This window comes from Haliotis rubra, unplaced genomic scaffold, assembly GCF_003918875.1.
Source record: "Haliotis rubra isolate DU_JTF1 unplaced genomic scaffold, ASM391887v1 Scf540, whole genome shotgun sequence".
In the NCBI taxonomy this organism is placed as follows: domain Eukaryota; kingdom Metazoa; phylum Mollusca; class Gastropoda; order Lepetellida; family Haliotidae; genus Haliotis; species Haliotis rubra.
Window position 1 is genome coordinate 189,388 of NW_025767236.1, and position 13,664 is coordinate 203,051.

Sequence of the window (13,664 nt, forward strand, 5' to 3'; positions counted from 1 at the left end):
TATGTGTGATGTTGATTTCAGCTTGCCATGGAGAACACCCCCATCCACGAATGGAAGCTCCCAGAGATACCCGATGGCTTCAGTCTTCACATCAAGCGACATGACATGACGGGCAGTTCATTGTCAGGCAACAAGGTAGGACAGGATCCTAGTCATATATATATTTGATATTTCAGTGGGCTGTCCACCTTCCAGCGCCTCACATGTATACTCCCAAGGGAGTTGAGCATGAAAGTGGAGGCTGGTCCATTGACCCGGGTAATAAAGTAGCGCTGTACAAGCTCGGGGATGCAGATTTGGCGCATGCGAAATACGCCTTCTGTGACATTAACTCGGCTAGCGATAGGGCATTATGATATGTTTTATAAGACATTATGGATTACAATCAGTCATTTAGAAACTATCGATCTGAAACACTGACCCTTTGTCTGTACTGCCTTTTATGGGTCACAATCCCGTCTGACTACTCTGACTTGCAATTGTGCGTAGTTGTGTTTTGAAAGGTGTGTGTGTGTGTGTGGGTGCCGCGTGCGTCATGACAGAATAGGTGCAGACATCATGTCACGTGTGATTAATCCATTAATTAAATATGCAACATCAAGGATCCTGCCACTTCTTCGCGAATCGTCATCCCGTTATGTCGGATTCCATGATACAGTCATACAAAAGGCAGCGTAAGAGAGAGTGAAGTGGTGCTGCCACGCTTGCAAATGATGGTACAAACTTCCGGTAATATCCCGCCAGACCAAGAAAACCTCTAAGCTCTGTTTCCGTTTTAGGAATTGGCCATCTGGTTACTGCTTCAATCTTCTCAGGGTCGGGAGAGATACCTGTTTGAGAAACTAGATGTCCCAGATACCTAAGTTTCTCCTTGAACAGTTGGCACTTTTCCGGTTTAACCTTCAAGTTGAATTTTGACACCCTTGTCAAAACCATGTCCAATCTTTCTAATGTCTGTCCGAATGTTGTGCCGAAAATAAGGATGTCGTCAAGGTAAATGAGAAGAGTTTGAAAGTTCTCGTCACCAAAGATTCTGTCCATCAGACGCATGAAGGTGCCTGGTGCCCCAGTCAATCCGAATGGCATGCGGAGATATTCATATAGTCCACCTGTCCCGACTCTGAATGCCGTCTTTTCAATATCTTCCTTGGCGACTGCAATCTGGTTAAAGCCGTGAGCAAGGTCCAAGCTACAAAAGTATTTCGCACCCTTTAGGACTGTCAAAGCTTCGTCTATCCTTGGCAAAGGATATGCATCCTTACGTGTCTTCAAGTTCAGCGAGCGATAGTCACAACATACTCTCAGCTTTGTTCCTTTCCTAACAAGCACCACAGGAGCAGCATAGGGACTGGATGACTCCCGGATGATACCTTTCTCCAACGACTTGCGTAGATAATCGCGGACCTCTTGCCATTGGCTTGGTGGTATACGCCGGTGGGGAATCCTGACAGGTATATCGTCCATAGTTGGAATCTTGTGTTCAATGGCATCACAGAATCCTATGTCGTCCTCGTCTTTGCTGAATACATCAGAGTGTTTGTTGATTAATTCCTGTAGTTTTTGTTGGCAGGAAGAAGGAAGACTCTCACTAACATCCATACGCTGTAGGAGGCTGTCAACAAGCTGTGACTTCAAGCTGTTTCCACTTGTATCTGTGACTTGTACTTCATTGCAGCTGACCTCCACAACATCGTAAGTTGGTTCAACTTCGGCCAGGTTTAAAACTCCAACCTGTGTCCTCGGATTGAGATATATAGCCTTGTCGCTGAAATTGGCAACTTGGCAAGGTACTCTCCCTGTAGAGTCCACATTGACCACAGTTGGACCCAATTTAAGTCCAACTGGCAACGGAGCAGAGATTTCCTCAATGATGGCGGTGTAGGACACCTTGCTCGGCTGAACAGTTCCCTCAAACACCATGAGTGATCGAGCTGGGACAAGGATGGGCTTTCTACCAGAAACTCTTATCCTGAGATTTTGTTTAGTTGAGGCAGGAATTTGATCGTAGTATGCCAAAACTTGGTGAACGTCCTTGGGTACTTGGAGATTGTCTTGCGTTACTTTAAGTCTTATATCTCGAAGGGCATTGGATCCAAGTACTCCAGGAACTTTCTGTTTCCGTGTTCTTGTGTCCTCGTCAGTTGGATCTTTGACGACCATGAACCAGATAATACCCATGTTATGTCCAAAAGCTTTAATCTCCAGAGCGAGGTATCCCAGGTAGGGTATGTCCTGTCCATTCGCGGCAGTAATGCGAATCAACCTTCCCATGTCCAATAACTCCTCTGCTGACAGGTGCTCCTTGTAGAAGGACTCGGTGATTGTCGACACCTGAGCTCCAGTATCAATCAGACACGTAAGGCTCATTCCATTCGCAGTAATGCTGGTCTCTGGGCATTTCCCTACCACTCTATACAAGAAGGGACCATTTGTTAAACTTTCCTCGGCTCCCACAGTGAGGTCCTTCACGGTGGGAATCACTGGTTTAAAGCTTGTTTGGGGGGGTTTCTTCGGTTTCGGGGACACCTTCTTTGGATGTGGCCTTCTTCACCGCAGCTCCAACAGGTCCTTGGTCCTCGAGGCCTGGTGCTATTGAGCAAGCTGGCGATCTGTTCTTGTTGACGTTCAATGATGGCCTCTTGTCGTTTGAGTATATCTGCCATTTGGGCTTGATGTTCCTGAGCGTATACTATTGATCTTTCTTTGGAATTGCCCCCTAGCCATTCAATGACACGGTCGCGGAGATCCAGGAAGGATAGCTCTGGATGCTCACGTGTCAGCCTTCTGATTTCCCGCCTCTGGACTTCATGGTAGGCTGACTCGGCAAGCTGTCCCTTCAGTGCCATCTCCTTCATACCATGGAAAGTGCTATCAATTTCTACGATCTTGTCGTACAGTTCGATTAGGTCAAGCGAAGTTGTTACGAGGTCGCTACCAGCTGTCTGGCGGTAAGAATAGAATCGGTGTTGGGCTGCTGGCAAGTCATTTCCCTCTCCGAACACTTTCCTCAGGGTCTTGATGATCTGACACGGAGACTTCCTGGTATCAGGTCCTCTTGCTAGGATTTCCTGGCGAGCCCGTCCACCCAAGTTGTCACATAGAAGAACCGCATAGTCCTCGTCAGACAACTTCCTTGTCTCAGCGGAGACTTTCAGGTCCGAAATCCACTCTTCAAGCGTGGTGTCACCAGCTCGTAGAGGCTTGTCTTTGAAGCGTGGTAGTTGTCGACCAGTTGAGAGGACGAGTGGCTTGCTGGCACTAGCAGACAACGATAGCTCCTGGTCCCGAACTTTAATGCGAAGTGCTTCGAGTTCCATGGCAAGCAATTCCATTTTCTTTAAGTTTGGGTCTGCCACAACAACTGCTGGTTCCTCATCTGCCATCTCGTTCTAGCCTCCCTGGGGTTTTTCCACAATAACTGCTCTGTATCCCACTTCTGACACCAAATGTAAGCGGGGCAAGGAATACAGAGAGTTTTTGATCTTCTATAGAGAGACTTTATTGTTCATTGTGGATGGATGAATCCATGTAACGAAAAAACCCCAGGAGAACACTCCTTTCAGCAACGGTCAGTGGTCACATGACCCAGGGCACGGACCAACTAGTCATTGAAACTGTTGTGGCTAGCAGAAGAAACGATTGACTTGTCTGCTTGAAAACTGCGCTACATATGAGAGGTGATGGCGCGAAATGGAACAATAGCGAACTGCACTATGGGAAAAGATTTTATATCTTTTTACATCAAACACCTAAAAGTTGGATAAACGTTAATGGAACATACTATTTTTAATGATAAATAGATTAGAAAGACTTATAATTACGAAAATGGTGTATTTGTTGGTGATATGAAATTCCTGTTTCCGACTACTTCCGGAAACTGCCGAAGATAACGACGTGAAAACAAGGGCAAAACAAATGTATATAGAAACTCCTTTACATCTATATATGTTGGTTAATTGAATATCGGCCTTTGAATAACAACATGGCAACCACTTATTCTGGTACGCTGTAAAAAGCTGCTTTCAAAAGGTCAATGTAATCTCGTGTGCAAATTAATATTGTATACACATTGTATCCTATCCCCAATTGATCAACAAAATGTGTATGGTGAATTGAGTTGTGTTCTCGCTCTCTGACAACACAACAGTACAATGAGTGACAACACCGTAGTGATTCTTTATATGAAATGTGTCAATGTGTGAACTCCGGAACACGAGCATCTCCCAGACCCATGGCTAGTCACAGCAGTGTACCAACATTGAACCGGGAAGATTCCATGGAACAGACATCCATGGACGTACCCTTGACCTTGACCTTGACCTGTATCCGTGTACTCTCCCGCCCCCATGCTATACAAGTGAAGCTATTGATAAATGTCTTCTGATGGGCGGCACAATGTACAACATTCCCTGCGCCGACCGGGGAGCTCATTAGGAATTGAGATTATGGAAATTGTGGAGCCTTGAGCCTCTGGATCTGGTGCATTCGGTAGAGACTAATAGATCGGTGTTGTTGTATGTGATGAATACGGGAGGGCATATGTTATGTTATGAGCAGGACGGGACAATGGGTAGTACATTTGTAACAACTTCATTTCTTAGCATCTCGTCAAATCTAACGAATCATGCCTAACGAGGAAACAGAGTAACCAATTGATTGTATAACATTCATTTGAACTGTTAGTGATACAGCTTATTATACAACAATTAATATATTCAATCAATATTTACTTCAGCACTGAGGAAGCCACAGGCCTATAGTACATTTCATATATACAAATTTCTCATCGACATGGCTTGATAAATGAAAACCGCAACATTTTTAATTACACTTTCATTTGAAGAATTCAATAGAGACGAAAATTTATCAATTGATGGATGGACAAAATAGAGTTCTTTAATATACTTTTTACGTGTAGTATTTAAACATATACTCATGCCAATAATGGTTGTCACCCCCTTCAATTATTTTAATTTGGAGAGGGGGTGTGGCGCGTGAGGTGGGTGGTTGGGGTTGGGGACGGGGATGACAACCATTATTGGCATGAGTATATATTGTTATGGCTGTTTGACCACTGAAGCAAATATCGTGTTGGTGGTTATTTCCAGAGCTTATTCTTGAGGGTAAATCTTAATTCCTATTATCAGCCTCACGAAAGAGTATGGTTTTACACCGCATCAGACTCTGTGTCCATGTAGGGAATTGAACCCGGTCTTTGGCGTGATCATTGACGTTTTAACTGTCATTAGTCGATGAAACGGGTGACCAGTTGCTTCCTAGTATCGTGTAGAGAACCCGTGTGTGCTAGCTGACCTTCCTAGTATCGTGTAGAGAACACGTGTGTGCAAGCTGACCTTCCTAGTATCGTGTAGAGAACCTGTGTGTGCAAGCTGACCTTCCTAGAATCGTGTAGAGAACCCGTGTGTGCTAGCTGACCTTCCTAGTATCGTGTAGAGAACCCGTGTGCGTAAGCTGACCTTCCTAGTATCGTGTAGAGAACCCGTGTGTGCTAGCTGACCTTCCTAGTATCGTGTAGAGAACCCGTGTGCGTAAGCTGACCTTCCTAGTATCGTGTAGAGAACCCGTGTGCGTAAGCTGACCTTCCTAGTATCGTGTAGACAACCCGTGTGTGCAAGCTGACCTTCCTAGTATCGTGTAGAGAACCCGTGTGTGTAAGCTGACCTTCCTAGTATCGTGTAGAGAACCCGTGTGTGCAAGCTGACCTTCCTAGAGAGAACCCGTGTGTGTAAGCTGACCTTCCTAGTATCGTGTAGAGAACCCGTGTGTGTAAGCTGACCTTCCTAGTATCGTGTAGAGAACCCGTGTGTGTAAGCTGACCTTCCTAGTATCGTGTAGAGAACCCGTGTGTGTAAGCTGACCTTCCTAGTATCGTGTAGAGAACCCGTGTGTGCAAGCTGACCTTCCTAGTATTGTATAGAGAACCCGTGTGTGCAAGCTGACCTTCCTAGTATCGTGTAGAGAACCCGTGTGTGCCAGCTGACCTTCCTAGAATCGTGTAGAGAACCCGTGTGTGCCAGCTGACCTTCCTAGAATCGTGTAGAGAACCCGTGTTTGCAAGCTGACCTTCCTAGTATCGTGTAGAGAACCCGTGTGTGCAAGCTGACCTTCCTAGTATCGTGTAGAGAACCTGTGTGTGCAAGCTGACCTTCCTAGTATCTTGTAGAGAACCCGTGTGCGCTAGCTGACCTTCCTAGAATCGTGTAGAGAACCCGTGTGTGCAAGCTGACCTTCCTAGTATCGTGTAGAGAACCTGTGTGTGCAAGCTGACCTTCCTAGTATCTTGTAGAGAACCCGTGTGTGTAAGCTGACCTTCCTAGAATCGTGTAGAGAACCCGTGTGTGCAAGCTGACTTCATATTCTGCATCGTTTGATGGAAACAAAATGTTTCTTTCGAAGATGGTCATCTACCAGTTATTTCGTCGAGGTCGAGGTCACATATTCGTCAACATTCCACACCCGTCCCACAGATCTCTTATTGGCCCCTAGCAGGTCGTCACAGATGGTGCCACACAAATCACAGTGACATGTTAGGGAAGTCTACACAGCTGATTAACGAGTATGATCGTAACTTCATACGGGGGCTCGCTTGGTCAGTTGAATGTTGAAGTTTAAGATTAAATAAAAATAAATGCACAGCCAATCGAATAATGTAACATGTTGCGTCGCCATTCTCCAAACGATAGGGTCCGGTGGGGTAGCCTAGTGGTTAAAGCGTTCGCTCGTCACGCCTAAGACCCGGGTTCGATTCCCCACATGGCTACAATGTGTGAAGCCCATGTCTGGTGTCCCCCGCCGTGATATTGCTGGAATATTGCTAAAAGCGGCGTAAAACTTAACTCACTCACTCATTCAAACGATACGACACATATCAAGATGTATGGTCTGAACCTGGTCAGGATATTCACGAATATTATATAGAATCAACTCCCCCGTCCCGGTGTCTGTTACAGGGGCCTTATGTAAACCTAAGATATTGTTCACAGTCATCAGTAATCCGGGGATTCTATCTACTCTCTGTCATCATTTATACCCTTGCCCAATCCACAAGAACTTCTCTTCGAGCCTGACTGGAATGAAAAGACGCCAATAAGTATCGTCCAATCCAGTTGTTTAAATGAGCGACAGAAACTATGTGCTAAATTAAAATACGAGAGATGGTGATGATAACGTAATTTCCCAGACGAAAACGGGTGGTTGGAATAGAATATTTTCCAAACTAATACGTTCTCAAATACAAACACATTTCTTCGTTGGACATGCACTGAACAAAAAGTGTTGTCAAAAAAACATTCAGTTCCTATTTAAAAAAATATCCTTCCTTGTCTGTAACAAGCATCCCCCAACCTCAATAATAAATATTCCGTTCCTAAATTTGATTGATTGTACATCAACAACATATGCAAATTATGCAACATTCCGAAACATTTTAGCAATCTATATTTTTTTGTCATAATTAAGATTGATTTCCTCGGATACTGCATGTTTGAATACCTCGGACCAAATAATGGCATAGATAAACATGAATGTCGGTTTTCAAATCAGGATTTCCGCGAGTTCAAAGTGACCTTGGCAACACAGGTGCCCTTGGCTTTCGCGTCCATGCAGCAGATTGAGCCTCCTCCAAGTTATCGATTAGTGCTGGGATGGAGTCGGTGCCGTGGTGTAAAGTCTCCATAAAACACACTGGGTTTCTCCACGCTCAATCCACGGCGTCTCCAGTATCAGCCCTCGACGGCGTCAGTAACAACACCGTCGGAGTAGGACAGATGGTCGTCGTGCGTTATGACCTGGGTGTCGTTGTACAAAGCGATCTTAGCGCTAAGGTGACCGTAACTCCCATACCTTAACATAGACTTAAGGTAGCCTCAGCACTAAGGTTGTTTTGTACGACGGCACCCAGGAGAGATAATTATGTTATTAATCCTTCGGGCGTTGTTGTGCTGGACGTAAGGCGACACCAAATTTAATATGTTGTGCAGATAAAGAACCTAGTGTGGCACAACACGTAGAGAAGGACAGCGGAGAACTGTTTCACTCGGGCGACCGGGACTTTTATTGTTGCGAATTTTACATCCTATTATCGTTCGTATGGCATGATATACTTGAGGTCTAGAACATGGAGCGCAGGTTCGGCCACAGGGGCTTGTAACGCAAAAACACAACAACATGCGTCATGGTACATATTGTCACTAACGGGGTCTTAACACCATATAACAGGACTAGATCAAGATCAAAATGAAGATAGTGTATAGCACATAAGGCCTCCGCCCCGTATACATAGCGTTATAAAGACAGGCAAGGTATGGACATTGCAAATAGCGGAAAGCATCATAACATTGTGAAATTAGTTGACAGGAGAAATCAGACTCTTCCATAATGACAGCGAATGTGTTAATAACAGGGCTAATTTTACATGAACAGATTCGTCTTATGATAAAAACAATCTGATAAGTGTTACCCTAGTAGGCCGACCCAAATATTTCTGTGGAATATACTGCCTGCTGAAATCGACATAATAATGCATCAAATAGTAGCAACAGATGATATACTCAGACCCCGTATGTTTCCACTAGTGCAGAAACTACTAGACAATGTCCACAATACATATTTTACCCAGCGCCTCACATCGCAACCCCCCCCCCCCCCTTTACTTCTTACCATGGCCAGGCAGTGTGACTTTTACAGCATATGACTTTGCTGATGTTCTGTAAACAAGGTCATTAACCTCTTACTGTCCGTTGTCATAGCAACACTGATGGTCTGTGACCTGTTTTGAACCAGAGTGTATATATTCCCTCATATTGCTGGACCATAGGACACCGTGGTATTCCGAATATAGGTGGGCAGTCCCTTCTCTCTTCCTCGTCGCCCGTAACTAGGTGCCCCTAGTGGCCACACAAGTTGTATGATAACCAGGGAGTGTAGATTGAAAATACGATGTGCCGTTGAGATTAACATCCAATCATCGAGGCAAAACAATGCGCCTTGAGCATGTAGATGGGATGCTCTATATAGCGCTATATAAATACCCATAAAATGTATTAATAATGGTTGGTCATGCATGTGCCTCATTCTGAACAAACAAACACATGTTGCTCTGGGCCACCACTGTATAGATTAGTCACGCCATGGTGAGTGGGTGACTCTGCCATACAGGGCCCCGTTCCTCAAAGCGATCGTAGCGCTAAGGTGATCGTAACTCCCATACTTTAACGTAGACTTACGACTGTCGTAGCGCTACGATGGCTTTAAGGAACGGGGCCCTGGTCGGCTAGTTGTGCCATTGTAACTGCATGTTAGCTGGTTCTTGTAACTGTTGCTGTCATCTGTGTTACACTGTCTATGGGTCCACTATATTACTGTTAATTGATTGTACAACTTGTATCCTGCTGTGCCAATGAGTACGGGCTAACTGCCTGGCTGCCGATGTACAAAGAGATCTTAGCGCTGTGCTGATCTGAAGTCCAAACTTTAACTTGGACTTACGACTGGCGTACCCCAATGTTTGTTCTGTTCAACGGCACCCAGTCGCAAGGGCCCTATGCTATCTAAGCGCTATGTTGAGCGCATGTTATAGTTACGATCAACTTGGCGCTTTTTGCAAATGGAGTCCATGCAGGGCCTAGTTTTCGAAGCTCTCTTAGCGCTAAGATACTCGTAAATTAATGTTAATGTATGACACTTACGACTATCTTAGCGCTAAGAGAGCTTCGAAAATTCTAGGCCCGATCAACAAAGCGATCGTAGCGCTACGACTGTCGTAAGTTTATGTTAAAGTATGAGAGTTACGATCACCTTAGCACTACGACTGTCGTAAGTTTATGTTAAAGTATGAGAGTTACGATCACCTTAGCTCTACGACTGTCGTAAGTTATGTTATATGGGAGTTACGGTCAAAGACGACATCACCTTAGCTCTACGACTGTCGTAAGTTTATGTTAAAGTATGAGAGTTACGATCACCTTAGCTCTACGACTGTCGTAAGTTTATGTTAAAGTATGAGAGTTACGATCACCTTAGCTCTACGACTGTCGTAAGTTTATGTTAAAGTATGAGAGTTACGATCACCTTAGCACTACGACTGTCGTAAGTTTATGTTAAAGTATGAGAGTTACGATCACCTTAGCACTACGACTGTCGTCAGTTTACGTTATAGTATGAGAGTTACGATCACCTTAGCTCTACGATGGCTTTGTGGAACGGGGCCCTGATTGTACGTAGACCAGGGACTAGAACAGTGACTGTTACAATATCACCATTAGGTACTAATGAGTAAACAAGCAGATATTGCACTGTGTCTTATTTGAGGCATACACGATTCTTTGATCCACCAATGAGGGATCTTAGTAGAGTGACAATGTCACTAAGATCAACAATACTAGTTACTATATTTAAAAAAGTTCGAAATATCCGATTGACCAATAGTATCGCTATCGAGAAAGTATATATGTGATCTTTAAATCATAGCATTGTATTAAAGTATCAGCTTAGGGCTCCGTAACAAGACGCTATGCGGTACGACAGTGGTTTTTAGACGCCAGTACAACAAGCTGGTTAGACTGTCCTTTACAATCCCAAACATTCATCTGTCTATCAATAACGTGTCCGACACCTGGGCAGCCGCCCCATGTCAAGTCATGAGTATTGTGAACGCCTCAATAAAGATATTATAGTGTTTCGATGAACATTGAACCGTCTGGCGATTCGTCTTGATTTTTGTTGGCAGCACACCTACTGGGAGTAGGCAATGATTTTCTGTAAGCCATCGCATTACGTAAGTGTTATGTGAAGATATGATAGCTAAACAATAATTGCGTACTGTTTACAGTCGAAAATCACGGATGTGTGTGAATTGGAGCATCACGTACCCAACAAACACAAACATATCTAACTTGTCCCCCCTGCATGATATTGGGAATCCCGACCTCAAAAGGTGTCGTCATGAACGCGTAATGAAAGATGCAATACACAGTATATGATTTCAGAATAATTGTATAAATATAATTTATAAGAAAATAACGTTATATGAAGAACAGTTACATTTTTTCTATATGTCCCCCCGGAAATTCGTCTTTCATGACGTCACACCTCAATGACATCACAGAGTATCTGACGTCATGCGGGGTATGACATCATATTTCTGTCTCTGTCGAAAACGAGAAATGTCCATTCTTGTAAAGAACATTTTGATAAATTTCGTGTTGTTTATTGTTTTGCTTCAGGTCGGCAAACTGGAATTCCTCCTTGCAGATGCGATCGCAAAGGGACGCAAGCACGTGATCACGTGCGGTGGGGCACCATCCAATCACTGTCGAGCTTTGGCTTTAGCTTGCAGACAACTCGGACTTATTCCTCATCTGTTTCTAACTTCCTGTGCGAAGGTCAGTTCAGCCATTCATCTTGGATCCGTATTATCAAATTAATTGTTAAATATGTGACTCCAAAAGGTTTTTTATTAAAAGTATTAAATTCCTGTCTGTCTGTGAATAATGTTGGTTAAAATATTTTTGTTAATTGTTTCGTTTTAGGTTGACATTAACATATACACAGTTCATTTTGATCAAAATGTCACGACAGTAACCTCTAATGAATCATTAACACACTAAACAAACTGTAGGCAACTATACGAACTTTGTGAAATGTTTCATCATTTAGCACTCCCGTCCCTCCCAGCTAGTTCCCAAAAAGGGCTTACTTGGCAGACACATTGATTGGTTAGCAGTCAAATATAACGCTACGAACTTCACTGACTCGTCTTCAGTGTGTACCCAAAACGATTCTAATCAAATCTTAGTTCTCACCACACTCAATACATATCGACATCCCATGACTGGTGACGTCAGAATGACATTTTCGTGATCGACCAATCAAATGACAAATAGGAAGTCGGTATTAGCCAATCAGGAATCAGTTTCTGGGACACCAGAAATGGGCTTCACACATTGTACCAATGTGGGGAATCGAACCCGGGTCTTCGGCGTGACGAGCGAAACCTTTAACCACATGGCTACCAGACCGCACCCAAAAAGTCTGCTGTAATATAGCTTCACTGATTGCGGCGTTAAACAACATATTTTCACTTCGAAGTGAATTGTAACGAGTGAACTGATTGGTTTACAGACTGCGAACGATGTGGGTTGCCGTGGCAACATTCTGCTGGACCGCTTGTCTGGAGCTGACATCTACATGATGCCGCTAGGATCAGATGACGAGACGGACGTCCATCCCAGAATGGAAGCTTTAGCCGAAAAGATTTTGTTAGTTGCTTTTACTTATTTCCCTCATCAGTGTCAGGTTATCCTCAATCTATAATCTCTGTTCTGTTATGATAAATACTTGGGACCAGTATAACCTGGCTGGGGTTCGACTGACACAATACCCGTAAAGATCCGGGTCAGAATTGGTCTTCAGCAATCCATGCTTGGCGACCTTATGTGATCGGGTGGTCAGACTCGCTGACTTGGTTACCACTTGTCATCGTATCCCACTCGCGTAGATCGTTGTTCGTGATGACAGGATTGTCTGGTCCAGAGTCGATTATTTACAGACCGCCGGCATATAGCTGGAATTTTGCAAAGTGAGGTGTTAAAAAACAAACAACAAATCGAATGACAGGACACTGAAATAGACATCCAATCAAATTACACTATAGGTATGCCATTTAAACAAGTGGCAATATCGCCATATTGTATGGTTTGCTGGATAAGCTGCGCTTGCGCTACAGGGAAGAAGGTTCGAGTGACCTTGATACGTTCCATGTCAAATACAACCCCCAACCCCACGCGAGCTGACCCAACATAAGGAATAATCTTACCAGTTTTTATATCGACACAATTAGGATGGGGGTCGCAATGATTCCTTATGTCTGTTTTTGGTTCTAGAAAGGAAACAGGGGAGAAATCCTACCTCATCCCAAAGGGCGGTTCCAATCTCATGGGCGTGTTTGGCACCATGGCAATATTTGATGAGCTGTCCAGACAGGTGAGGAGAGTGAGTGAGTGAGTTTAGTTTCACGCCGCTCTTAGCAATATTCCAGCAATATAACGGCGGGGGACACCAGAAATGGGCTTCACACATTGTACCCATGTGGGGAATCAAACCCTGGTCTTCAGCGTGACGAGCGGATGCTTTAACCATTAGGTTACCCCACTGCCCCCTGAGGATAGTTGATGTTATTAGCAAGAACATAATAAATTATGAGATATTTACGGTCGCTGGTAACATTTGTCTTTAGTCTGTCAAGGAGCAGTTAGATATTTCCCTACTATTCTAAACCTGTGAAATGTCATAAACTTCTTTCTTTATAATTCTCCGTAGACCATAAACGAACAATTCCACTTGTCCATAAATTCAAAACAAGTGGCTGGCCAGTCAAAACCAATGATGTTCCAAAGTCATGCTATAAACTTGCTGAATGCTTAGAAAGTCATGCTATAAACTTGCTGAATGCTTAGCCTTCCTCTCCCCGTTATAAGAACGGTTAAAGTATCTGTATTTGTTTGTTATATCGAGGGCGCCGTGGACAGATTTGATGACCTGTTCCTGACGTGCGGCAGTGGTGGGACCACCACGGGGCTGTGTATTGCCAACTACCTGGCTGGGTCACCACTGAAGTAAGTGAGTGAGTGAGTGAGTGAGTGAGT

General features: G+C 44.1%; 1 protein-coding gene across 1 annotated transcript in view; it reads left to right on the forward strand.

Moving 5' to 3' along the window:
- LOC124253449 (bifunctional D-cysteine desulfhydrase/1-aminocyclopropane-1-carboxylate deaminase, mitochondrial-like) overlaps positions 1-13,664 on the forward strand; it is a 37,693-nt gene that overhangs the window by 21,449 nt on the left and 2,580 nt on the right. The window contains exons 2-6 of the mRNA XM_046687223.1: positions 22-135; positions 11,244-11,402; positions 12,142-12,278; positions 12,903-13,002; positions 13,534-13,634. Of these exons, the coding sequence (XP_046543179.1) occupies positions 22-135; positions 11,244-11,402; positions 12,142-12,278; positions 12,903-13,002; positions 13,534-13,634 (611 nt within the window). The remainder of the gene's footprint in view (positions 1-21; positions 136-11,243; positions 11,403-12,141; positions 12,279-12,902; positions 13,003-13,533; positions 13,635-13,664) is intronic.